The 27,511-nt window shown below is 35.6% G+C and overlaps 1 protein-coding gene across 1 annotated transcript; it reads right to left on the minus strand.

The window, feature by feature from the left end:
• Positions 1–2,582: 2,582 nt before the first annotated feature.
• On the minus strand, positions 2,583–26,694 carry ICE2 (interactor of little elongation complex ELL subunit 2). Its single transcript, XM_010172614.1, has 14 exons — positions 26,596–26,694; positions 23,704–23,971; positions 21,736–21,855; positions 20,004–20,138; positions 19,518–19,634; positions 17,866–18,025; positions 15,983–16,167; positions 14,539–15,487; positions 12,236–12,414; positions 10,704–10,833; positions 5,058–5,142; positions 4,914–4,964; positions 3,595–3,853; positions 2,583–2,774 (listed from the first exon to the last, which is right to left on the minus strand). The coding sequence occupies exons 2-14, from the start codon at positions 23,776–23,778 to the stop codon at positions 2,583–2,585; spliced, it is 2,637 nt and encodes an 878-aa protein (XP_010170916.1). The 5' UTR covers positions 23,779–23,971; positions 26,596–26,694.
• Between the last annotated feature and the right edge of the window lie 817 nt (positions 26,695–27,511).

Here is a 27,511-nt window from a genome sequence, read left to right on the forward strand (position 1 = left end):
AAAACAGCCCTACTTTTGCAACCAAGAGCAATCCAAGTGACATTGTTCTGTGCCAATATTTCAAATCCCTCCCCTTGGGGAATATCCCCAAGATTCATTTTTGTATCCTTAAAGTCATGGAGAAGAACAATTTCCTTTCTTGCATCAGAAAGCTTTTTTGTTATAATGTGTGTACAAAAATTTACATTTTTGTACTAATTTTAAGAATCTACATGCTGTACGGCCACCACAAAATGACCAGACCACAATTCTCAGAAGCACGCATTCCACAGAACTAATGACAGCCAAACAAACACCACTCATCTGGGATACGCGAACAACACCAGAGTCTTTCAAACAACTAACTCATCTTAGACCAAATCACTTCAGTCCCACTTAATCCAAGAGAGAACAATCAAATAAAACAAAACAATGCATTAAAAAGCTCCCTTATGTGTTGTACACAAACTCCAGATTCCCTACCTATTCTAAACAGGTAAGAATCTGCAATTAGCATACTATCATTAGTAGTATACTACTAAGAGAAAGACGCAAGTCTTTTAGGCATATAGATATATAAGCAAATAGACCATAAACTTCTAACATATGAAACTGCATTGAGAAACTAAATTCCACACAAGTTTGGCAGAAGTTTTTATATACGCAAACTGAAAACTGCTTTGAATCCACACACAGAGTTAGTTATCTGGCAAAAATGACTCACAGCTAAAATATTCCTACTATGAGAGGTCACTAAGCACATTTCATATCAGACCTACTTGTAATATGCAAACAGCTCTACCCCAGTTCAGTGCATCATTAACATATCACTGCAGCTAAAAGAAGCAGTGGCCAAAAGAATAAAGTGAATGATACTGTAAATATACCCAACAGCAGGGAAAAAAAAAATCAGAAAATACTTTGTATTTCACAAAGAATGGTTTTTAATAATCATTCATTGTTTAAGCCTGCTTTAAAAAAACTGTCTTCAGGATTTTATAACAGGTATACCCCAGTAAACAATGTAAATACTTTATTTTTACTTTTGTGACATTAAAATGTATCATGTCAAGCCCTGGTGAGCAGAAGAATGCTTGATCAGGTGCACGTACTTGGTGACTTCCTTAGTCCAAATAAAAGACTTGGAAGAACATCTTTAAGGCCTTTGTTTTATGTGTTAGCAGTTTAAGCATCCACAACATAATCCAAATAAAAATTGGCTCAGACATATTTTAAAATAGTTGTGTTGTTTAAAAGGCAAAAATGGGAAAGAATTTATTGGACTCATTCTTAAAGCTTTCAGGAATTCACGAGCACTTCTAAAAACAATACTCTTAATAAAGGAAGATATAGGCAGAAATCTAGAAAATGGAAAAACGCAGTAACAGAGAATATAATTTTTGAGCCTCAGTTTCAAGGATTGTTTCTGTTGAAATTCTGTTTGATGAAATACTGAAAGTACGTACCATAAAAGAGCGGTAATGAAGAGAAATCTTTCCTCACAAGCAATCATATTAGTTACAAACACATCACAGAATACAATGCATTTATAGACTAACATTCAAAACAACTTTAATTTTTCCACAGAACTCATATTCACTAGGAAACCGTGTGTCATCACATTGCTTGACCTTTTCATAGACAGTAAGTAGTCCTTTTTCCTGACTTCCCTCTGTCAGTTTGGCTCTATATTTCAAGCAAACTGCCGATGCACAGCATAGTCTGGTTGCGTTTTTGGAATGATGACTACAGCCTTGATGCTATCACTTGTTCCTCCAGACAAACCTCAATACCTGAGGTAAGCACTAGTGCATATCAATGTGCAATCTCATATGAGCTTTAGGCTGTAGCCATTCAGTAATACAGTAAATAACTGCAATATTAATTTCTGAAGACAGGCCAGAATCCAAACCATGTTTGGAAACTGTTTTGGGGAAGCATAAAAATATATATTTTAACTGTTCAGCCATACTCGTAAGTTTCCTAGTGCAAATTTATGGCAAATACTATTCAGATGAACACAGCTTTTGTTCCCTAAACCTCATTTATTACACTATCCTAAAAAGAAAATGTATTTTTTTAAGTAATTAAAAAAACTGGTAGGTACTGTGTGTTAAAAGAATTAAGTAAGTAAATCCAAGTTGTTCCCCTTATGCACATTAGACAAAGTTAAATACAATTTTAAAATATGTCTGAATAAAAGTCTGTAGTGATTCTGGAAGAATTAAGAAAGCTGAAAAGTTATTTTTCTTGTTGTTATGCAGTATCAGATATTGCTGTCGACCACTGCTTCTTTCTTCAAGCTGTAGTTTTTCCACAAAAATCATTAGACCAACAGAAGGTACTGAAGATAATTTTGTCCCCTAACCTCAGCTGCAGACACTTGCCTTTATTTTCCGCTCTGACCGAATTTGACATTTTCACTTGAAATGTGTCCACTGAGGTTAAGAAAGGGTTAACGGTTTAGAGAATGTTTCAGCTGTGGAGCCACTTCCCCTGCCAGCTCCTTCTGGCTCCTTTGAAGCTGCAAGAAAGCCTCAGATTTTTTTGTTTCATCTTGTCCTTCTCCAGGCCATACTTATCACGGCATGGTTCAGCTATTACTACTTCAGTTGCATTTTGTTATACTTCATTTTCCACTTTTTCTTCATCATTCTTTGTTTGCAGTAATTCTTCTTCAGCTTCTTTGTAGCCACACCTTCATTTCTAACAGGCTTAGCTGGATTGCCTTTTGTTTCCGTAGCTATTGGCTTTCCCTCATAGGGTGTGTCCGATTGTCCTTTCACCCCAGTCATCTAGACACATATGGGGAGAGAATTAAAAAAAAAAAAAAACCAAAACAAAAAACACAACCACAAAAAACCCCCAAACTAGAATTAATAATCTTAAATCTGTATTAAGCACAAACATACACAAATGCCTTCAGAGATCTCCCTTCTACTTTTTGTCATTCCAGACAGATTCAGAGGTCAAATCTGGACTAGGCAACAGGCACAGCTAGTCTTCCTGTCACCAGTGGCATCTGACCACTCCTGCCTCCTACCTGCCCATGTGCCTAGATTTCCTTCTGGCAGAACCCCAAGAACATGATGCACAACTTCAATTTGCCCTTATACGAAGTCAGGATGTGGCTAAAACACATAACTGGGCCTAAAACGCACCCCACAGCCCACAAAGATAGGCATAGTTAGCACGTGGCTTTTACACAAAGGAGTTAAATCTATGCTGAAGAAAAATAATGCTTGAAAATTTTCTTACTTTTAAAGTGTCATACTACCCGTTCAAAACATTAGAGCTTAGAGTGGGATCTTTCGGAAATTTCCAAAGCATGATATATATCACTTATTCACCAGCATAAATTACAAAGCAGACTGGATTCCTAAAATATTTCCACAAAATTTCTAATTTCTAATGTGTAAAGCTAGGTGAGATGAGTCTCATCTGAAATGTTTTTCAGGAAAATGCCATACCTATTCTTCGTAGTGGATCCAGAACTCTAAAGGGTCTCTCTTACCCTCAAAGATGACAGATAAATATACTAGCTATATATCCAAGGGACTGAAATAGATTATTTCAAAACTGCTAATCTGCTTTTCCATCAAGTGTGATACCGACCTTCTGTTTCCACATGGCTTCCTGAGGTGCAGGTGGAAAAGTGCATGGAACTCTTCCATGATTCATGTGATAGGGCAAAGGGAGGCTGGGATCTAGCGGTACCCACGGGACTGAAAGAGTGGCAGGTACAGTAGGCAGATCACAATGAGCTTTATGTAAGTTATATGATGCTCTCGTTGTCTTGTCAAGAGAACTCTTGTAGATTGCAACTGATGAATCCCCTGCAGCATGAGTCAATAAGTAAGAGCCCTCCTGCAAGCTAAAAAGATAAAGTTCAAAATTAAAAATATTATTTCAATGTTTTTGGTTTGTTTCATTTGATCAGGATAGCCACTAAGTTCTTAATGCAAAAGCAAGACATCTTTAGATATTCACTTATCAGTCCCTGTTTTATAAAAATACTATAGACAAAAAAGCAGGAATTAAACTATATTGATACATACATACTAATTCATGCATTTATAATGTACTCATAATGTACTCATTTATCATCAATGTACAGATTGTCATCATATTCAAAAAAAACGTTTAAGCATACACTGAAAGACATCCATAATTGGCAAACTAATTCTTTAACCAGTGCCTTACAAAGCATAATGCATATATGGACACAGACACAAATAACAGATGTGCTTTAAACGTGGAGGATTAAACATGTTTTCAGGAAAATAAATGCCAACCAACTGCCCATATCAAAAATCTTAGTCACAAATCACGAAGCTACATAAATTATGAAGTGCAGGAAAACTCTTCTGCAATTCAAATTAAGAGGCTTCACACCCAGGGCAAGAAATCTGCTTCACAAAAAAATTAAAAGATACTTGCAGACCAAAACTCTTGAAGTAGCTAAATAAATAAAGGAAGGAGCAAGAGAAAGGTTGCAACACTGTACAAAGACATATGCTGTTGTGAGTCAAGCTAAGCAGAAGCAAACACAAACAGTATTATTTCTACAGATTATGCAAGAAAACTAAGGAAAAACAGAACGCCAATGTTAAATGTCAGCCTGCATACACAGTATTATAACTCACTCCTGTGACCTGTTTAATCAGCTCAGAAGTGCCTGGTTCCTGCTCTTGAATAAGTGGTTCATAAAAATCAACTTCTTACTCTTTTGCATCATTTATACAAAACCTATAATCCTAAACAGGTTTTTACACAGTATTGCATTATGCTATGCTAGACCTAAAAGAATCTGTAAAATATTTCACGTATCTGAAGAAATAAAAATGAAAGAGTAGACAAGCATTCTACGGAAGAAATAAGACGACCTGGGTAAGGCTGCAAATAAATACAATGAAAAAGAATGGAGCACTTACTCAGACACTTTCTTCAAAATGTGATGAAGTATATTTAATGAATTCGCAGGCCTGCAAAAAAGAAAAATAAATACAGAAGTCATAACTTGCAAGGCTAGTTAGGGTTTCAAATTCATTGCTAAAAAAACTTACTAAAATACTCACTTAATCAATCCCAGTTTTTCTCTTAAAATTTCTGGAGAAATCTTTTCTAGCATAATAAGCTTTGATGTAAAAGCATCAATACGTCCTGAAAAATATTAATTCAATTAATACGCTAAAAATAAATGAGAACAAATGCAAAAGCATAATTTGCAGACTTAATTAATTTTAAAAGAAATAAAAAATTTTGCTTTTTTACGGCACAGAACAGTGCGAAGTATTTACCAATGTTGCACAATAACAAAAAGTAAAATGTATAGATGCTTTAAGTACAGACATCTGTATCTGGCCTGTCTTTCTAAATCCGAGCGATGCCCATGATTCCAGCAAATCTTATACCCTGGGTGATGCCTAGGCCATACAACCTCGTTTTGCCATGGCCTTAATCTCATCAGTTAGTTTGTATCTTCTCAAGTTCTTTCGATCTGTATGACTATGCTTCCTCACCTGACAGATCACCAAAGCTTATCTTTTACAACAAATTTACTTTTGAGTTTAATATACTTGATTTTCTATTCTGATATGTTATACGAACAACTGTGTGTGTTTTACTGGGGATTCTGTATCTTTTAATCTTGATTTTTTTTTCCCTCTCACCTGAAAAATTACAATTTACAATTCAGGCCTCGTTCATGGCAAATCATTAAAAGACTATTTGTCTTTGACATAGCTAGGAGCAATAATTCAAAGCTCTCCTCATCGTATTTTTAAAATAAAGGCTGACAATAAGAGTTTAGCCCATGTTTTCACTTGAGAAACAATAAAGATCATTAGCATAGCTTGTACAGTGATGTGGTGACCGTGCCTTACCATCAGGTTCTTTCTTATGTTGAGGTTTTTCCAGACATCTCTTCTATCCCAGCTCCCACAAGGAGGATGAGGAAAAGGCAGCATAATAAAATACTACATAATCAGTGGAATTTACTGCCTTACTACAAATCTGCTCTCACAGGAAGTGCAAATGCTTCAATTGTACAGTTAAAACTCCTAAATCAGAGCATTTCACATTCCAAGCTAAATGTTACTAGCAATTTGTTACATGATGTGTACAAAGACCAAGTAAGAACTCTAATTTTTAACAAATTTTTAAAAAATGCACCGGGACAACTGATTTCTTTTGAACACTGTACATTTGTTACTTTTCTTGATATCAGTATTTTGTGCGAGATGAAGCAGCTAGGTTACTATTAAGCACTGCTGACTACAGAAGAAACTTGAAATTATTGTTAAAAAAGTTTGTTTTCTCAATTCCTTATTGGCCTCTCCTCAAATCAAAAACTTCTCAATTTCTAAACTCATTGACAGCCTAGCTGGGGGAAAGAAAAAAAAAATAAAATCTATGAACAGCTCATACCTAATTTATATTACTGTATCTTACATTTTAGAAGTGATGGCTTGAAAACACTTGAAATTCAGTAAATTACCTGTACAGTAAGCACTTCTTCCCAATACATTTTTCAAATAATCTTCATTTAAAGGCCGATATTATTCTATTCAAGTGAAGGTAAACTGTTCTTTTTGCAGCAAGTTTTGCTCAGGCATTTAATGCAAATAAGTGAATAATGGTCATGGTAAAATGTTACCATTAATCAGCAAACCTTATCACAACTTTATTTCCTGCTTAGATCAAGTACAAGTAACTTATTTGGGAAACACGTCACAGAGATTACTCCCTTTGCAGATGCAGGATTTCCTATCTGAGTAGCAAGGAGACTTGTATCAACAACTGAGCAAGGCGCTCCACTAGCGAAAGGAGGACAGCACTCTTAAGTTTGTTTGATGATAATATCTCTGCTTTGTGCAAACAATCGCTACCTTATTTGAGAATACAAAATAAAAAAGAATTCAACTTCATATCACACCTCGCAATTTCTGCAGGAGGCCACAGTTACACTTCTGCTTTCTGTCTCATCTCCTGAGCTGGCAGCACTGCTGAGTCACTGTGCTGAGCAATGAGATTCCTCCCTCAGCCACACAGAGCGATACGACACTGAAGAACAACGCTGGGCAATTATGGGGCACAGACCAAGGTCCAAAGAACTTTCCATCTGTACTTATTTGGCAATAAAAAGATTGTTGAGCAGAGAATTAAGTTTTTTCAAGATTCAATAACTCCTAAGCAATTTAACGTTGAGGTCTGCTACATGCTCTGAACTTCAATTTTAGAGGCTTCACTTAAGATCTACATAGTCTCAGAACTGTCTGAACAGGAATGCAAGTTGTAGGTACTGTGTCAGTAATGGTAAGATCACAGTTTTCACACAGTTGTTTTTCACACTCATACTGTGGGGTAAATTTTAGAAAAGCAGTAAGTTCATGGCTTTACTGCGGCTGATTTAAAAATTCCTTTATTATAGGACATGATACTTCACTTAAAAGAATTCAAATTATAGCATGATCTAAGAAGTCAAGCCTGTCTTTCTGTTTACACTGAACACATGACAGCAGCAGTCTTCTTACTTTCAGGTATCAGATTAATGAAAAAAAAAATAAAAAATGAGATATTCATTCCATTTTAAGTTCTCCATAATACGGGACATTATCACCCTTACAGAATTGCTTTTGAAGTTTCAGGACACATCTTTCTGTTGCAAAGAGCCATCTAACTAAATCAGGACACTTCCAACATTGTATTTTTCACAGCTCCCCAGAAATACAAAGCAAAAGGCAGTATTTCACAGCTACCTTCCAGTATTTCTCAACAAGAGCAGAAAGAATCCATAAGTAGAATATGATAAGTTTCCTATTAAAAGCTGTGGTAAATGCTCTTTCATAAAATGGATCATTTACTTCCATGTATGTCTTTTTGCTTACCAAAACTCTGCAGTTTGCCTACCTGAATAAATGACATATTCTGTCAGTATCAAAAGTTGGTGACATGCCAACTCTGAATTTGTAGCAGAATTTTTTTTTTTTTCCATCTCTCTAAAAAATAGTGGTGGGAGGGGGCCTGCCCCACATGCTGGGAGGGACAATGACAACACACAGTAATCCTGTGCTCCCTCAGAGCACACAAAAAGAGAAACCCTGTGGATCCCAGGGCTTGCTGCTGGAAGAAGTGCATCCAAAAGCTGACAAACAAACGCCACTGGAATAACCAGTGTTTCTCAATCCCAATGACATTTTCTCCTAAGCACATGCACAGAGAGAGCGTTTCGGAGGCCAGGCCACTGAAGGTTGGCAGCCCAGGGCCCTACACCCTTTCATGGGTGTCAGGTACCTACAAAGGAGACACTGAGGAACCTCCACATCAGAAGGGGAGGGCTGTTTGTGCCAGAACAATTCCTGCAGCATGCAGCCTGCTTTCTCCTACACTCCTGAGAGCCTCTATAAAAAGGGGTGTTGGCTGGATGAGCTGTCTGCAAATTATGCGCACAAGCCATACCTGAAGTATCCTGTAACTGATGGGAGATTAGATAGACTGCGTTCTTTCAGTTTGTGTACTTGGTAAGCAGATTAACCCTCTACAGTTTCACTGCTTCCTCACAGTGCCTGTGACTCTAGAAACATTAATAAAAACGTTGACAAAATTTTCTACAGGGGGCTAAATTTCAGTGCAATTCAGTACACTGCTCTGCTTGTTTAAAAAAAAAAAAAGAAAGAAATGCTTCAGTATTGTATGTTAAAATATAATTAGTAATAAAGAACTGCATGCATAATTATCTCTTAGTGAGGATTTTTTTTTTTTTAGAGAAGGGAAAAACCACTGCAAATATTGCTTTTAAAATTTAAAATTAGAAACACAATTTCCATTAAATATGGGCAGCAGACAAAGATAGATGCAATCAGCAAAACTATCACCTCAAATACATTACAGTTCACATAAATCTTATAATTCTATAATAGGATGCAAAGTTTGTATGCAAAAATGAGGAAAGAGAGGACTCAGCATTTCTAAAATAGTGTTCTGATGTGAGTCACCAACAGCAAAAGCGTAATTCAGTGCACAAGTGGAAAGGCTGGGCAACCACAGGCCACAACTGCTGCCTTAACAACCAGAAAAAACAGAGAATTTTATTCTACAACAGGAAAGCGAGGCACTGCGAAACATTCATTCAGCATATAAACAGGATTGCCCCACCTCTGTAGCAAGTGCCAAAAGTATTCTAAAATGCATTTTACTAACTACTTTGTTGCAGATTTTCTCTTTTAAAACCTTAATTACAAGATAATTGGTACCAGAGAGCTCTCCATATATCAAAGCGGCTGTTAAAATCATCTGGCCACATTCTTCATATGCATCGTTTTCATTTCTCCTCAGAACATATGTGTCCTAACAGATGTAACTTTACTGACATTTACAATGTCATTCTACAAACATGATTATAGCATTTTGCATAGGACATTTGTTAGTGAAACCTTCCTTATAATGCTGCATTCCTAGTGTGCTTGGTTTATGTGATTTTTGGCCTTTACAAATAAGGTATCTTTCTGGTAATATTTCCAGGCTTTTTATCCCTGCTTTATTGTCTTTTTATTTTGTGTGCTCTGGATTACAGTTGTCATTTCTCCTACACGAGATTTGTAGTTTCCTGCTTCACTCCCACCGAATGTCCGTTACTTCTCACTCATAGATTCTATTACATTATCTCCCGCTTCCATCTGCTGCATGATACAGGACAAGGAGCATCAAGACCATCCCTTTGACAGGGGTATTTCAAGTCATAGCACATATTAAGAAATTAAATTTCACTGATCAGTTAGATATGGACAATGGCAAACCTAGAAAATATGTTTGTTTAAGATCATCCAGTGCTGATAACTCCTGGGGAATATCATCGCTATGGAGAGAAGTTTTCAATAAAGTTATGCTATGTATTTTTCTTCTTCCTGTTAGGAATTTCATTTCTGCAAAGCCAGAAAATTATTTCCAGTACCTCAGATATGAGACACACGTACATCGCTTTCAAAGCACGTAACTTCTCTTATTTCTGAACAACTGAACTTGATTTAGCCCTATCTTGCTTGTTTTTCCTCATTCTCTTGTAAGTTATTTGTCTACATGCCATCAGTGTAGAAATACTAACATTATTGCCTGTTCTCAAATTAAAATAAGCAACATTTGACATCTTCCCATACTGCAAGCTGAAAGGCCAAGGAATCATTATCTTCTTGAGCCACATACCTGATGCTCTGTTTGTGTTCTCTTTTGGTACGTAATCACAAACTTATTTAAAATTATTTCACAAAATTATAACATATATTTATAGCTCATACTTAATCAAGAAATATTTTTACCACTCCTGTGATAAAATAATTCATGTTGTGTATGATTGAAAAGAAACCTTCCCGCCCCCCAAAAAAACAAACCCAGAACAAAAGATACTTTAAGTCACTAAGATTACTAACTTCAGAGAACTACATTCACACTTACAGATATATTTGTCTTTGAAAGGCAATAAATGCAGTTCTTGAAAACAAAGATTACCAACTGCTATTAATCTAAAATTAAAGTTGAAATATCCTCATTCACCACCCAATAGAAATTTTAGACAAAGGGCTTAAAGATAAAAGTGAAAACCAAAATTAGAAAACTAAAATAAAAAAGGACATATGGAATATACCTTTAATAAATATTTGTCTCTTTTGTTATTCTATGAATATTCAGATATACATGCTTCTTAAACAAAAATCAATATATGAACTTACCAATATAAAATATGCATCCAGAATGCAACATACTCTCCATCCACAGCTGACATACTTCACTTTCTGTAAGAGCTTCGACACCGTAATAGGTTTGGTATTCTAGTTTTGGCAACAGGAATATTGGAGTAAGCTATAAAAGTGAAGACGCAAGAAAAATCAGTACTTGTTGTCCAAAAAACATCCACAATTGAACTACATTTTGTAGTTAATAATCATAATCTTCCACTACAGCAGAAGCAACAAAGACATTTCACAGATTTTGCATGATGGCTCGTGTTCTATGAAACCCACAGTACAAACTTCGGACCACAGAGACTCGATATAGAGGAAGGTGAAACGGACAAGAAAAGAAGACAAAAAGCAACAACAAATGCCTAGGGAAGCTTTTACAATTAACAAAATTTTGCTGCTAAGTGATTTTTCCATGCGACTAAATGAATTTGAAGTTCCCACTTCTGTGCTCTACTGACCTCTGCAGGAATTTAAGAAAAAATACACTATTATAGTTCTGATTTGCTTACTGTTAGTGGAATCTTGCCATTTATTCCCCTCGTCAGAATCTCACTTGGAATTAGAACCTAGTACTTAGACTCTCATTTGAAACCAGAGGCTAACCTTTCTATTTTAACACTAGAAGAGAAAATATTAAGCCTCTTCTGACAAATCACAGTTCAAATTTCATCAGGAAATTTAAAAAAATAAACAATAGTCCTTAGTTTCTGAATAACAAACTACGAAGCTATTCAGAGACATTTATAAGCAGCGGATCAATAGCAAAGAGATACTATTTATTCAAAATAAGATTCTGAGCACAGAATCTTAAGTAAACAGTTACAAAGACCTATTTCCATTTCAACAGCACATAAACACCTCACGAAACGCCTGCCTACCATAATACCTCTGATATTCTGGGGAGGGAAATACCACATCAGATTTGCTGAATGATTAAGAGAACTCTTGACAAAATAACAAATTACTGAGGATTCCAGTGTAAGCTTTCCTTCTCCTGATGTTACAAGGAATATTTGGATTACACTTGCACTTCAAGCCTGCATTTTACTCCTTATGACAAACGATTTGCTAAGATGTATACCATAGCAGAATGAAGAGAATCTCTTTTTATTTTTAAGTGTATCCTCTGCTGTTAGACATTCTATCTGCTGCTTCTCTGCTTAACTCCGCTTAATAGCAAGGCTGAATCCTGCTTGAAAGTACTTATGATCATGAACATTCTCAGAGCCTTGAGCCAAAAACCTAATTACTGCATTAACTTTTAAGAACAGTTCAATTTGACATTAGTTTACATGATTATAAATACCCACACATATTACTGTAATGCAGTTGTAGTAAGAAAAGCAGAATCACACTTGCTTATCTTCTAATCTAGTAGGTTTAAAGAAATTGCAAGTTATTCTTCCTTCCCTTCCTACAGCAAATATTTACCTAAAGACAACATACACTGTAGAGTTACAATTAAATGCACTGTTTGATTGAGTGGGGAAAAAAAAAAAAGGTAACAGCAAAATCTGTACCTTTTGGGCTTTTTTCTTTTTATGGTATCGTGGCAATGACTTCACTTTTTGCACGCTGCAACGCACAAGTAACAACAGATCATTCAGACTGAATAGCTTATACACGAGGTTGCCATCCTGAGGTGCTTTATACTCTGAAGGGTCTTCTTCAAGCACCTGAAGTTCATTTGGCAGCTTTCCTATAGAAGATAAAGAAAACAGAAAATGACAAGCTTGCCCATTCTTTACTATGAATCCAATTATTTTTTTTTCTCTTGCAGTAGATTTTTATGGTTTGTTTGGTTTTTTTTGTTTTTTTTTTTTTAATATGCTCTGGTTTGTTTCCTAGAACTTTGGGGTGAAAACCATCTCATTACATGCAAGAAGCCACTTCTGTATTAAAAAAAAAAAAAAAAAAAAAAAAAGTCTGCTATAACTTTTAAAGAGTATATTTTTAAATATTCCCACACATTTTACCCTAGTTATTACATTACATATACAAACAGAGCTGTGAGACTCTATTCTTTACAAATAAAGTTCAAAGGTTGGGTTTTAAGCCACAGTCATCACTAGGTGTAAAGGAGACAAACATTTTATTTACAATGAATGCCTCCTGAGAGTCACCATCTATTTACCAGTTACTGAAATAACTCAAGCCTCAGGTTTGGATGGGAGCATAAGCCTCTGTTCCAAACTGAGTTTGCCTCAGCTTCAATTTCAACACTAGTATATTCAAAAGAAAAACTTAATTTCTTTAGGTAGGTTCACAAAATCTCTGCATCCCTTAAAGGCATTTTAACAAAACATTTAAAATAAGTAAGAAAAAACTCTAACCTGCTTAAGATTATTTATTGAAAATTTATCCAGTTCTGGTTTTTGTCCTGCAGATATGTGGAAATATGTGTCAGAACTACAAATAGGTATTGCTGTAGTGCTATAAATAAATACATTTAACATTAGAGTTTATGTGCATCTTTGAATAAATGTATACTGTGTGAGATGTTATCATTCAAGTGACCAGAAACAATTCTCTGTTAGTAAAACATTTAACTTAGTTCTGGCTTTCTGCAAAAAAGACATACAAAGAGGTTTATCAGCTTGCTATAGAACTTTCAGTTTGTAGAATTATTCTTTCTATTCTTTCACAGTCACACTTCAGTACCTTAGCAATATTGGTTTCACTATCTCTATTAAAAAAGAAAGAAGAAATTTATTATCAAACACCTGAATTCCATACTCTGGCTTTTTAACAGAAGGAGAAATAGGAGTATCATGCTGCTCAACCCTTCAAACTGAGGGTGAGATATGGTCTTTTAGTGACTACTAAAATTCAGTTAAATTGATAAAAATGTAGGAAGTGATAACACAACTTCAACTAAAACATAACTAGTTGTGTTAACTGTTTCCACTACACATTAAGTAAATAATTAAGATTAATTCTTGTGTGATCAAATGCACAGCTAGTCAGAAAGTGTCAGCAAAACATGTTTTCCCACGAAAAGCATTGATTCACTGGAATTAAATACTTGAGAAAAAAAGGGTATCTGTCCTGATGCGACTTGCCTGGTTTCCTATCAGTTTACCTAACACAACAAAGTGCTTCTAACTTCAGTTTGTACAGAGCCCAGAAGCAACTCAGGCATGTGAGAAAAACCTCAAAGTTCATGATCCCTAGGATCTTCAAAACTTCTAGTTCTTGGTGGAAGTCTGGCTGTAGCATAGGTTCAATTTCCAGTTAAATGCCTGAAAACTTGGAGAGATGAGTTGTAGCGAGTTCTCATTAGTCATCTGGAACAGACTGCTAAGAGCTAAGAAACAGAAACTGAACTGGGGGTCTCAGAACTTAGGACACCTACATTTCAGTTTTTCTTTCAAGTTTTAATTGCACAATTTGATTACATTTTTCTTCTATAGAAAATGTAAAATAATTCCATTTTGATTGACAAGAAACTGGTTTTGCAGACCAGACTACTCAAATATTTGAATTTCTGAGAAAGAGTAACCCCTTTCACTACCAAATGACTTATTTTCCTTGCTTAAAAATTTTGTATAAAACAACTTTTTGTTTTGCTAGAGTAAAACAAAATTTCACATTCACCTCTGTGGACAAACAGCTTATGTGTGCAAGATAAACTCCCTTATGTGTGCAAGAGCAATTCTCAAACAGAGGTATTGTTAAAAAAAAAAAAAAGTCACATGTTTAAGTAAATGTAACAGACCTACTATCAGGATGTTCTTCAGAGGGAGGAGTTAAGATGTTTTTCTGTTAAATTTTACTGAAAATTTCAAATTTTACTCCTTACACAATGAACACAATTACTTACTCTTTGGCACTCCCTGAAAAAGCGAAGTCCAGGTATTTCGGGATGAGTCATTGGGATTTGAGGAAGGGGCTGACAGAGTTTCTGTGCTGGAGGTCACCAGTGGTTTTGGAGATTGAGGTACATGGGCTGGCACAGCATTAGAATTATCACAGCTCACCACTGGTGGCTCATGAGCTTTTTGGGAAGGTGACTTGAGAAGTTCCGTTTGCATTTTCAAAATCTGTCCGACAGGATCAAATTCTTTGGACAGCTTTCTCATAGGCTTTCTGGAGGCATTTTTTCCCTGATCCACAATATCTGAGCAATCAGTCATTGGAATCTGAGTGGAGAAAGGTGATTTGGTAGTCTCTGCTGAGGTATGAGAAACAGTGTTTGGTACAGCTGTTGCGCAACAATCGGTGTTTTTACATTCTGTATCAATCACCAAACGCTCTTCATCTGTGTCACTACTGCATAGAGAAGTGTAAGTCTCATTTTTTTGTGCGGTGTCAGACTCTTTCTTGTAACTAACAGCATTAGATAGAGTATTTGATTTCGTTTCATTGCTCGATGCTTCTTTGTTTGCAACATGCTGTGCTTTGTTCATTCCTACCTCTTCTGAATTAAAGCTTTTAGGAGATGAATTTTCCTCAGGGCTGAAGCACAGAATGCCATCTAATGATGGAAACTGCAAGCTGGCAGATGCTGAAACTTCTTGCTCAGAAATGGTGTTTTTCTCTTCCTCACCTCCACTGTTTATGATGGATGTATTTTTTTTCCCCATATTTAGGCCATGTGATAAAACTTTAGCAGTGTTACTAACTGTAGGAAAAGTACTTTCCATTTTAGAAGTTCTTGAGAGCTTGACAGTTGCTCCAAAAGTTTCCAGTTGTGTAACATCATCATCAAAGTCCATGCCTGTGTCATCTGGAACGGGAATCCTCCGGTACTGGTAGGTATCAGAAGACATCTTAACACAGGGAGGAAAAAATAATAATAATAGATTTTAGGAAAAAAAAAAAAAAAAAATCAAACAAACCAAGAAACAGAATGTGTTAATCACAATCGAGTCATTATCAAATTGAAAATGTGAAAAAACTAGTCATATTTTGACTGTTGTACAAGAGGGGCAGTGTTCCTATGTTTAACCTGAAATATCTTCAGTCCTAGGAGTTGAAAGGCCTTTCAAAACAGAAATCAAGTTTATAAAACTTTTCCCACTTAAATAAGCTGATCCAAATACATTTTAGTGAAGTAAACATTAAACCTGAGATGCTGACGTAATAGAAGCATTTAAAGGAACTAGACAGATATTTTAAAACATAAGGCCTATAACTCAGCAGTGGAAAAACTACCAACAAGAAACCTAAATTTTGATTCATTATCACAGAACGAGTAACTTAGGAATTATAACACAGGTTTTTGGTTTTGTTGTTTCTTTTAAAGAAGAGGTGAAGCTACATACATCCCACTGAAACAGACTGTCCTCAGCTGGTTTGTCCATCGATACATCAGAAACTGAAACGTAAGATGTTTTAGTTGCTAGAAAGTCCAATGGAATTTCATGGAAGATTTGGTTCCTCTCTCTCACTGTCATTTCCTTTCTCAGCAGGGGTGAATCAACATAAACCACTTTAGCTAGTTTGCTACCTTTTCAAGAACAGAAAGAGATTTGAGTACATACTAAATTAAAGGAAAAAAATATTGTTGTATAATTTAAATAACAGATCTTTCAACTTCCAATTATGGTCAAATCCATTCCACATTCACACTAGAAAAAAATGAAAAACTATCCTCTCATTCATTAGCAACAGAAAATAAAAGTATGTCCAGATACAGTGTGAATTATAAGGATCCTGCAGCAGCAATACACACCACATTAACAATCAATTAGACTTTAAATGCAGTTCTAAATAGACACTTTGTAAAATAAGAATTTAGGATTCATCATTCCTTATATTGCATTGTATCATCAAATGTATTCTGTTTTCCAAAAATATATTTTTTCTTCCTTTGATGAACCTCATGGTTTTTTTTTTAAAGTCTCATTGCCCAAAAGTGATGGCTGCAGTTTATATTTCTTCTAATCAGTAACTATGTCTGAGTTCTGCTGCCCCACTCTTTTGTTTACACCTGAACACACCTACACATGAATCAGTCATAGATTCATCCAAAAATAACAGCGATACCCTGCACAATATTATACAGAAAGCAAAGGCACATGGTGAACATACTATCACTGTTTTAGGAAAAAAAAAAATCTGTGGATGAAAAAAAATATCATTAATGCAAGAGGTGGGTTACAGTGAAAGGGGAAATGAAGGAGAGGAGAAACTCTTCAAGGAGTAGTATATATTACTAACATATTCTCAATGCCCTTTAGGCATTAACTTTGGATCTAAAAATTAAGATTAAAATTATAAAGCTGATATAAAAGGAGTCAGGCATATCTTTATAGAGCAAGTAATTTAATTTCAGGTAGGAAAGTGCAAAATTTTTTAAGACTTGCAGATATTTGATCTCCCTGGACATTAATTATTTATTCATTATTCTATGATGTAATCAGGTCCTTTCAATTCCAGAAAATGTTTGCTCTCTGTTTTTCCATAAAACTTCGGAATTTCTCTGTTTTAGCTTATTGAAATCAGTTCACTAGACAATTTTTAACAGCTTCATGCAGTTAGACCTTACAATTTTGAAAAGCAAAAGGACATTTAACTGGCGTTTTTTTTGTTGTTTGTTTGGTGTCTCCCCTCCAAGTGGAAAATAGTTGTATGTTCAATTCAATGTTAATGGTGATACCTCTAGAGGTTGTTACTATTCTCAGTAACAAGGTGGAACAAGGTGTAGAAAACTATGAAATGACCTTGCTATCAGCTTTCCTCCTTGAAAACTATAGCAATGGATTTTTAAAGTCCCTGACTCCTTATCAGATGACAGCTGAAAACTATTAACTTCAGATTTTTGCCCTTTAAGATAAGTGAACTAAATAAATCAAATTTTATTACTTTGATTGATTCCTTAAATTAAAAACATGGAAGTACTTAAGAGAAACTATTTTCTTATAGCTGCATTCTAGAGTGCTGCTTCTTGAGAAAAGGTAAAAATCTGAGCTTATAATTACAATATGATTTTCATTAACCTTAGCTTCTTTCTTTTTTAAATAAGACAAAAAATAAGCTATTCTATTATTGTGTGAACTAAACCAGACTATCTTCTACCTTCCTGCAGTTGTCTTTACTGGATTTTCTAATTTCCTGTTCTTCAGTCAGCTTGAAAAGGAATATTAGAATATATAATGGTCTTCATAGACAAAAGACTATTTTTTATAACAAAAACATACTATACCTGCAACAGAGATCATTTTAATACAAACTGGAATTTCCCATTGTTCCTTGTAGTTTAGTCCATGATTATTCAGTAAAGTAAATAATGATTGATTACTTAAAACAACTTGAGGACAGTATTTCAAAGCCAGTTTTTCTGCATTTGAGTCTGAACTAATATCCTGAACAGAAAAAAGTTAAATTTTTAAGGTTTTTAAGAAAGACACACATAAATTTAAATTCATAAGAAAAACCCCAAACCCAAACAAACATGAATTGACCCCCCAGCCCAAATTCTACCACAGTACCAGGCTTCAGAATCAAATTAAAAAGCAAAAAATTCTCCTGGAGGTTTTTGGCTGAATCTTGTGCATCCACCTTGCAGCATGAGAAAAGGTATCTTCTTAACTTGTATCTGCCAGTTCATTCCTATTAATTTAAATTACTAGATTGAATAGGAATTTGGATTACCATGAAATATGGGAGTGCATTACAGAACAAAAAAGACAAACAGATTTACTCACAAATATATTACAGATCTTCTTATGAGTTAAGTAAAAGCATAATAAAGACATCTAACATCAAAGTATGGTTAAAACTACACAGCTGATTGAATACAGATTACATAAAAAGCATCTTAAAACAAATATAAAAACATGAAGAATACAAATGCAAAATTGAAATGATAAAATTATTAAACATTATGAGTACAGGTTTCCATGAAGAGAAGAGGCTGGGAATGCTCACAAGCTGGGAGGAGAACATCAAGGACTAAGGAGATAAAGGAAGCCCAGGAGCACCGAGCACCATGAGAGAGAAATAAGAAAAAAATCTAGCTATGTTCTCTTTTCTGCCACCTGAGACATCAACAGAAATATTCTCTTGAGGCATATATCATTCTCCTGTGTCACCTCTGCTACTTTCTTAAGCGAAAGTACCTTTGCAATCACAGTGCCTCTGTTGAAAGTTTGGTTTTTGATATGTGAACAAATTCCTAAAATTAGTGGATAACAAATTATCTGAAACAAGTTCTACAGAATAAAAACCACTGATTTTCTCTGTGGAAGAACACAAACAGAAGCATCAAATATTTAACAGGAAGGTGGAATGGAATCGAAAAATTGTTCAACTCGGAAATGGAGTTTATGCTGTTTAGCAAAAGAAATTCTGAGGGTAAGCTAACATAATCGACTTTTCAGAAAACCAGACAGTCTAAGTTATTTCTTCTTACCCTCAGGATATCTTTCTTAAGAAGCCTTTACACCTACATGCATCCATATGTATGTATACACACTCACACACAGAGGCTAGCTTAGAAATTGCAAAGCAAAGCTTAAAAGGAACAACACTGTAATAAACAACTCTATCTAGATTTCACAGGCAGTGTGTTCCAACTTAAGAACCTCTTTAAAGTTTCATTGAGAGAACAGAGGAACTCCTTTCAAGAGGCACCAGGTTCAAAAGGTAATAATCTCACTTTTGAAGAGGGAAATTTGATTGCTATAAATGAAATACTAAACAAATAACGATACAGTGTATGTTCCTATGCTACAATATGTGTAAGATTAGGAAAAAAAAAAAAAACGAAGAAATTTAATGCCACCACATAAAAACATCCAAATTGCTCTTCTCTACAAACTATGCCTTAAAAATTACAGTACCAAGCTTACTTACATTGTGCAAAATAGAGGCCTTTTTTTCTGGAGTTATAATAGATGTAACAGTTTTATAATCTGTGGGCAGTTGGACAGGCATGGTAGGGAAATCTGTTTTACCACATCTTGCCGTACCCTTGAGGAAAGCAAGCAGTAGCAGAAAATAGCTGTAACTGAAATTATGTTAACTCAACATTTCACTTCTTTTAATGAAAAATATTAAGAGTTAATGCAGGTGCATTATAAAGTCAGAGTCATATTAAAAAAATATACTATTAATGTAATCTTTTTATTGCGAACATACAGTGAAGGGTGTTAACACAGCCTTACTACCAAAATTTCATTAACTCTTTCATTAACGATTTTAATTATATATTACAAACCCTAACCCAAACACTGAGTAATACCAGTAAAAAAAACTGAATCCTTGCATAACACAATCCAGATGTAATTCTACTTATTTGAAAAAAAACCCAAGACAATAAATATGCGTTACAATTATTACCATTACAAGAAGATTTTTTTCCAGCCTAAAGGTCAATTGCGTATGAAACTTTCCTCCCATGATACTCATGATCTCCTGGAGCGTGTAAAACTCAGGATACTTTTGCACATGTCCAATACAAGCACGTAATAATTCCTAACATAAAAAGAAAAAATAGTTTATGCATTTGTATCTTTGCTAAGAATTTAACTGAAAAAAGCTTTTTCTGCAATTGCAAGTTGCATTTGCATATACTTTTTGTAGAGGCAGATTACTGCTAAAAGACTCGTTCAACTTTTCCAGTTAGATATAGTATTTAAAAACTTAGAGATACCAGTACCAAGCTAAGAATCTTAAAAATCACTGGTATCAGAACTGAAACAGATTCTAAATTCTTCTCAACCCTTCATATGCAAGGTTAAAAACATATCCACATAGGCTCAGACCAACCATAATGAAAAGTTTAGACCAGTTTGAACTGTGCTAAACCAGGCAATTATTTTATTTTCAGTTTATTTATGTTGGCTTTTAGAGGACTAGGCCTACACTAGGCCTAGGTAAAAGTCAGAAAGGTAAAGACATAGGAAGATTGTTATGTGTTGAAACTTGCTTTCACGCCAACTCTAGATCCTAAGATATTTTTTTCTGATATCTGAATTATGTATTTAAGACATCTAGGTTTTATTTAGTTACTTGAATGAGTTACTTCTGCAAGTATTGTTTAAAACTAAATATGTGCCTCTGTTTAATTTTGAACTCAGCACATTAACTTAACTATAAATAGGACTTCAAGTTTGTGACCAGACAACAAGATCACCTAGAAAAATAAGACACAAGTGTAAGATACAAAGCTACAAAGGCAATCCCAATTTTTAGAAAAAAACCCCCAAGATTTTTGTCCTCATGTGTGCCCAAAATGTGCATTAATGGGAAAACAAATTTATCTTCTGCATGTAAAAGCATGTAATAAAGTGTTATGATGAAACAGAAGCAATACTTCTGAATTTAACTAAACACTCCACTCTCTAGCACTAAACACATTTATTTTTCTGTTTCATTCTGTAAAAGAGTGATGCGGCACTTACTAGAAAAGACTGAAGTTTTAACAAAAAAGTATCTAAGTAGGTCGTTTCAATTAAAACAAGGCACTATGGGGAAAATGAGCAAGAGCAAGTCAACCCACTGATGGGAAAGTTTAACAAACCTGTATTCTGGAATTCTTTACCTGAAATGTGCTATTAAACCAAGAATGATATGTAAAGTTGCATTCATGTTTGGTTTTAGAATCATCAAAGTGGATATTCAACACAGTATGAACTTGCAGATGATTATGATTAAAGCCTGAGTAACCTCTGATTAAAGCGACTGTGTAGCATGCTACTGTGGAGGAAAGCTTAACATTCTGTCCAGTAGTGTATATTTAGGAGCAGCTTGCTAATGTAAATGCACACTTAAAACGTAACTTCTCCTTTCCCAAATATAAAGATATAATTTACTGAATTGACAACTAAATCTTTGTACAGTACTGTATTCAATGACCTCATTTCTATTGTATCGTATTGGCTACAATAAACTGTGGGCCAACCCATACTGCCCAGCATAAGGGAAATGCTGACTTCTCATGTCTCATCCCAACATGGAATCAGCAGTTCAGGGAACACCAGATCCCATGAGCAGTGCCTACATATCTCATTCACAATTCCAATATGGTTATTTAAGAAGAGAAGGAATTAAACACATTATTGGTAATTACCTCAGTATAACGCAGTGCATCTTCAGAGATGGTATCATAATCTTGGGCGCAGCTTTTTGAAGCGTTTTTTGCAAATTTCATAAATTCTGCTATTTCATTGTTTACTACTTCTTTCATTTGCTGGGGGGAAGGAAAACTATTTTTTTAAGACAGAATGGAATCCTGTAGGCTAGGTATGTAACCAGCAAAACTTCCATAGAAGTAGTACAGGTGACAATATGAGGGAAGGCACAGATTCCACTTGCTGCTCAATTTGGCAAGTCTTTGCATACATTTGGAATTTCACTTAAGTAAAAAAAATTTTTGCAAGGTCCATTTCCTTAAAAAAAATCCCAAAATAACAAACCACCACCCCCCCAAACAGCAAGCTTCCTTTGATCGTACATTGGTGGTTTATAACAAGAAAGGTAACAAGACATTGTTGTAGAAAGTTCCATGACAGAGCAGCAAAGATAGGTATCTGAGCTCTGACTTTGTAATCAATTACATTGTAAGTTACAACAATGCAGTAGGTACTGATTTGCCTGGGAATTACATTCCCATTGTTACAGCACAAAATAAAGGAATCAGCATTAATAAGGAAGCATGGGAAACCAAATGCAATGGTTCAAAAGCATCTGCTGATTAATTATGTTATACAGGATTAAACTAAAATGATACTTCCAACCAACATGAGACGTAGCTTTTCACTATTTAAGCAACATTGCTGAGACTAAGCAGCAAGTGTGAACTCGTGGCTTTCTACTCCCATAAGCACTGACATGGCAAGCATAGAAGGTCAATGCACGTCCCCTGACATGCCAATGAAGAAAGTTCCCATTACAGGGTGCTGTCAAAGATCACATGAAAATGTATCCACCTCCTAATGCTATACAAGACTGCTACATGCCATTATGAAATGCTAAAATCACAATAAGGTCAACTCTTAACTCCCCTCTCATTAAAAAAAAAAAAAAAAAAAAAAAAGGTTTTTTTCTGTAAGGTGAGTGGGTGTTTGATCAGCTATCAAAGATCTACACTTTCTGTCAGTCATTTGGAGTACTATTAAAGAAAAGAAAACAAACTAAACTAAACCAAAACACTGTCCTGGCTGTAGCTGAAACAGAGCTGGGTTTCTTTTCAGTAGTTAGAATAGCGCTGTGTTTTGCTCTCAGCCTGGGATTTGTTATGAGAGAGACACTGATAACACACCAGTGTTTGCATTTTGTCATTGTAAGTGAAGGACTTTGTGTTCTGTTAGTCTACAAGCATAAGATCTAAGGGGGCGAGGAACATTTAAATTATTAAGCTAAACTGGCATTTGGATATGCCAATGGGATATTCCATATCATATCATGTCATGTCCAGTATATTAGCGAGGGGCTTTTCTTCTTTTGGGTCTCTCTGTCTTCCGCTCCGGCTCTCACTCTTCTGGGACCGCGGTTTCAGTTTGGGATTGTCACACCTCCAGGATCGTTATCTGTGAATGGGCCGGGCTTGGTCGGTGGGTGGTGAGCAACTGCACTGTGTATCACTCATTTGCATATTTTATTACTATTTTATCATTATTATTTTAATACCATAATTACTTAATTTTATTTTATTTCAATTATTAAATTGTTCTTATCTCAACGTAGGGATCTCCTTACCCTTGTCTCCCACATTTCTCCACTACCTCCTGGGGGGCAGGGGAGTAAGCAAACAGTTGTGTTTGTCTGCTAGCCTAGCGCTAGCCCAGCGAAACCACCACAAACACCCACAAAACTCCCACACACTTTCAATGAAATAACCAAGCACACTTTCGATTTATATTAAAAATGTTATTCTGAATATTTTAAACCGTTATTACCAGTAATTATACTATGTTAAAAGGAAATTACAATAAATTAAATTTTAAAACAGTTTTACTATATTTTCCTTAATTGTTTGTAACAAAAATATTGTATGACTCCCTCTGTGATGTATATATGTACATACATGCACACCTACCAGATATGTGAACAATTCTCTTTGACTTGCTGCATTAACCTGAAAATGGTTTATTTTTTTGGAGTACTTGGTCATGAGATATAAGTATGTTTTCTGCTCCTTCTCAGTCAAACAAGAAGTAAATGGATAGGGGAGTCTAGGTTCTAGAAAAGGATGATCGTCAGCTGTGCTTTTAGCCTCCACCTCAACTGGGTCTGCAGCTTGTATGCTACAGGCCTGTCTGTTTTCTGAAGAGTTTGCCAATGCCTCCACATTTTTCTTTGCCTCTCTGAAAGAAAAGTAATAAATTAAAGAACTTACACTTTTCACATAAATATTAATATTTGTCAGAATTAATAAAAGCAGTCATGCAAGCCTAAACTTAAAATCTAGCAAAATGCACTGATGCACTGTGAGATACTGTACTATTCCAATTCCTAGTCTATTGCATAGGGATTTTCTTATTCTGAAACTTCACCTGGACAATCAGACCAACCCTTAGTACTGACAGCAGGCTTGTCACTGACTTAAAAATGAAAAAAAAAAAAAAGTATATATTAATCTGTATACTCAACATTGAGGTGACAAGCTAAATATGAAACTCTGATTCTCTGTTCTAGAAATACCCATTATTAATAGAAAGATAGAGAGTCTCAACATTTTGGCATTCACTGATGGCTGCTGTTCAGAAACAGTTTGCAGTCAGAAAGGACTAATTTATGAGTAAAAGTTATGATAGTAAAGGAGAAAGACTTAACTAGAAAAAGGCTTTCTTTCACTATAAAAGAAGTAAATTAAAATGACTTAATTTTAACAACAGAAATTCCAGTTTTCAATTAAGAAATACCTAAAAAGAGTACACAATTAGAGAGTTCCATTTTCCACTCTAAACAATGTTGAAATCAGTTGCCAAAAATAATATTGTGCTAAGGCAAGGGGCGTAGCTGCTGTAACAACAACAAAGAAGCAACGTTAGAAAGCTGGCTCTTAAAACAACTCCAGTATACGAAGGCCATCTTAGCCCTGCTCTATTTAAAACAACTGTTCTTAAGGGAAAAAATATTTAAGGTTAAAAAAATGAACATTAACTGCGGATCCTGGAAAAAGCATATTTTTAAGATATGATTTCAGCAGTAGGAAACATTTCAAGTGTTATTCAAACCCAGCAGTATCAGTTCTTAATAATACTTCACAGCTGTCTCTCTGAATACGAGAATGTGTCCATCCTCGTGGCACAAACTGGCAAATTTAATTAAGCTGCAGCAGCGACAAGATGCTGACTCAGATATGCCAATGTAGGAACATCAAGAAATTCTAGCAGCTTAAATTGGCTATATTCAGCACTGAATGAAATGGCAGCACATCAAGATCATTTCAGTATGCAGTGCTGTCACAGTCTTCATCAGGTTGCAAACCAAAATAATCTGACAGAGCTTTTCTGTCCATATTTACAGCATTATACTTTATTTGAGCTGACAGCTTAAATTTTTCCCCTTCATTTTATCAGCAACCTGCTTTCACAGCTTCTGTGGTGAGAGAACATACACTTTAGTAAATATCTATCAGAAACCTCAATACACAAATTGACAAATTTCCTCCATCTTTTACTTTCACTTTTGCCCCAACAGTTTCCAATTCTCTTCCTCTTGACTATCGCCACACAACCCAGTTCCATCAATTCCTAAATTTCTCTTGTTGCAACCTGTCTTCTGGCTATAAACCCACTTCTACCATACACAACAGAACACAATCCCACTCTTGAGTGCAGCCACGTGGACTCCAGAAACTTTTTTCCTACAAAAAAAGGAAGAATCCAGTGTAATATCCAGGGTACCCAGTAGCAAGCTGTGAGGGCTGTGCTCAACTCTGCCAGTTCAAAGAAGGTTGCTCCAACAGAGATGAACCAGAAAAGCCTTGTCTGGATAAAGATGTGGGCTATAAAGAGTCATGCGATGTAGATAGGTATTCCCCTCAAATGCGTGTTCTCAGTGTTAGTTCATAAAAATACAGTAATTCCCCTTTAGAACAAATTACTTCTCCACATGCTGAACTCTTCACTTAGAGCGCAGTAGCTACCTTGATCTCCCATGAACAGTCTTTGTGGTGTTAATGTTCATCCACCGTGAGACACTTGTCACTTGCACCTCCCACCAGCTTAATGATTTCTTAAAAAAAACCCAATAGCATAAATAGAGTTCTCCAACTTTTGAAATCCAGCAGCATAAGCTACGCTTTCCATTATCCAAAACAGATGTTAACAGATTCTACTTCCTCAACTTAAGAAAATAAACAAAGTCAACAAAACTGCACAACGAATACTACCTGTACCAACAATTATGTTCACATAACTTCATTTCCCATTCTTCAGCTAACACTCTATACAGTTTCTTCATTACTCAAGGAATTAACTGCATCTCCACTGCACCTAAGACACTGCTGGATCTATGTAATCAGTGTTGGCTAATTCCAAAAGATACAAGTAAAAAGGATTTAAATTTACACTATTGTCAGCTTTCTACAAAGTGAGAAGACATGGACAGAGAGCAAGACATTAATTTCTAAAAAGAATTAGGTCTGGTTCATGGGATCCTTACCGTGACTAGTTAAGAGTGTAGGTCCAACTTCATCCCTCATTGGTACACAAGAGAAAGCAAAAAACAAGTACCAGCCCCCAAACAGAAACCAAACACCATTCCAACTCCCAAAAGACACGAAAGACCAGAGGTCCCAACCTAGACTCTTCCAGCTTTCTTTGGTTTCACAATAGGTAAAGCACAGACCAACTGCTGGACCAAAGAGTCAGTAACAAATCCTTGCATACCGGATAACATGCAGCTTTCCCTCAAAACAGTAAGGGTATGTATCAGTAAGATGATAACAAACAGCACAAAATTATAACACAACAGAATATACCTGTTTGACAAATGCCATAGTTCAGAGACGCTCGGAGCCAATGAATATTCTTCATAAATTTCATGTGAGAAAAATACTTCATTGCCATTTTTTGGTGAAATATCCCTGATAAAGGAAAAAACAAAACAAAACAAAAAACAACACTGCAATACACAAAAAAATTAAAATCCACATCTGCCCTTGACAAAGAACAGAATTGTTTATTAAAAAAAAAAAAAGCTATCTATATAGTGTTTCCACATTCCCTCTTTATGGAATTTACATATATACCGTCTAATTCCCTACTGGGTTTCAGTAGTAAAATACATGGGTTATAAAGTCTAGCTACGGTGAGAGAAATTCTGGTAAGTTACACATTTTCAGATGTTCTTTAATCAAAACCAAACACTGCGTTGAACTTGCTGGAATTTTTGGAAATATACAACAATCTTGGTTTTAATTTTTCAGAAAAAAATATACTTTTCTACAGACTTTAACTTCTAAACTGCCTTTTTTGTTCTTGCTGTTACATATCCCTTCCAATGTATAGGGTTTATACAAGCCAGCCTTCCCAAACTATTTTGAGAGGCATAAAGAAAAGAAGAAAGACTTATTGCAGTCTCTCTCACAAATAAACTAATTCAAACCCAACTCACCTCTCCGGGGTAAAAAAGCCTAATTACTTCTTTGTAAGGCTTTTCGTTACTAAAGACAAGAACAACATCACTACCCCAAATCCATACCGCGAATGTACGTGACTAAACTGCTCCTCATGTCGGAGCGGACACGAGCGCCCAGACTGCCCCTCCCTCAGGGAAATGCCACTGCCACCTCCCCCTGAGAGCACGGCAGAACATGGCGCGGCACCGCCCTCCCTCCCTCAGCGACGGGGCGGAGCCAGGCGGCCGCGGAAACCCAGGCCCGGCCCGCCCCGCTC

The sequence above is a fragment of the Antrostomus carolinensis genome, unplaced genomic scaffold (genome assembly GCF_000700745.2).
Source record: "Antrostomus carolinensis isolate BGI_N321 unplaced genomic scaffold, ASM70074v2 scaffold13407, whole genome shotgun sequence".
NCBI classification, from domain to species: Eukaryota; Metazoa; Chordata; class Aves; order Caprimulgiformes; family Caprimulgidae; genus Antrostomus; species Antrostomus carolinensis.

What these genes read in the sequence shown, in the direction of transcription:
- ICE2 (XM_010172614.1), bottom strand. Translation starts at nt 23,778, where the DNA reads ATGACCAAGTACTCCAAAAAAATAAACCATTTTCAGGTTAATGCAGCA. An exon ending in TAAAATGATCTCTGTTGCAG is followed by an intron (nt 16,168 to 17,865) that starts GTATAGTATGTT and finishes GTTCTTGAAAAG; the next exon opens with GTAGCAAACTAGCTAAAGTG. An exon ending in AAAAGAAAAAAGCCCAAAAG is followed by an intron (nt 10,834 to 12,235) that starts GTACAGATTTTG and finishes TCACTTTTATAG; the next exon opens with CTTACTCCAATATTCCTGTT.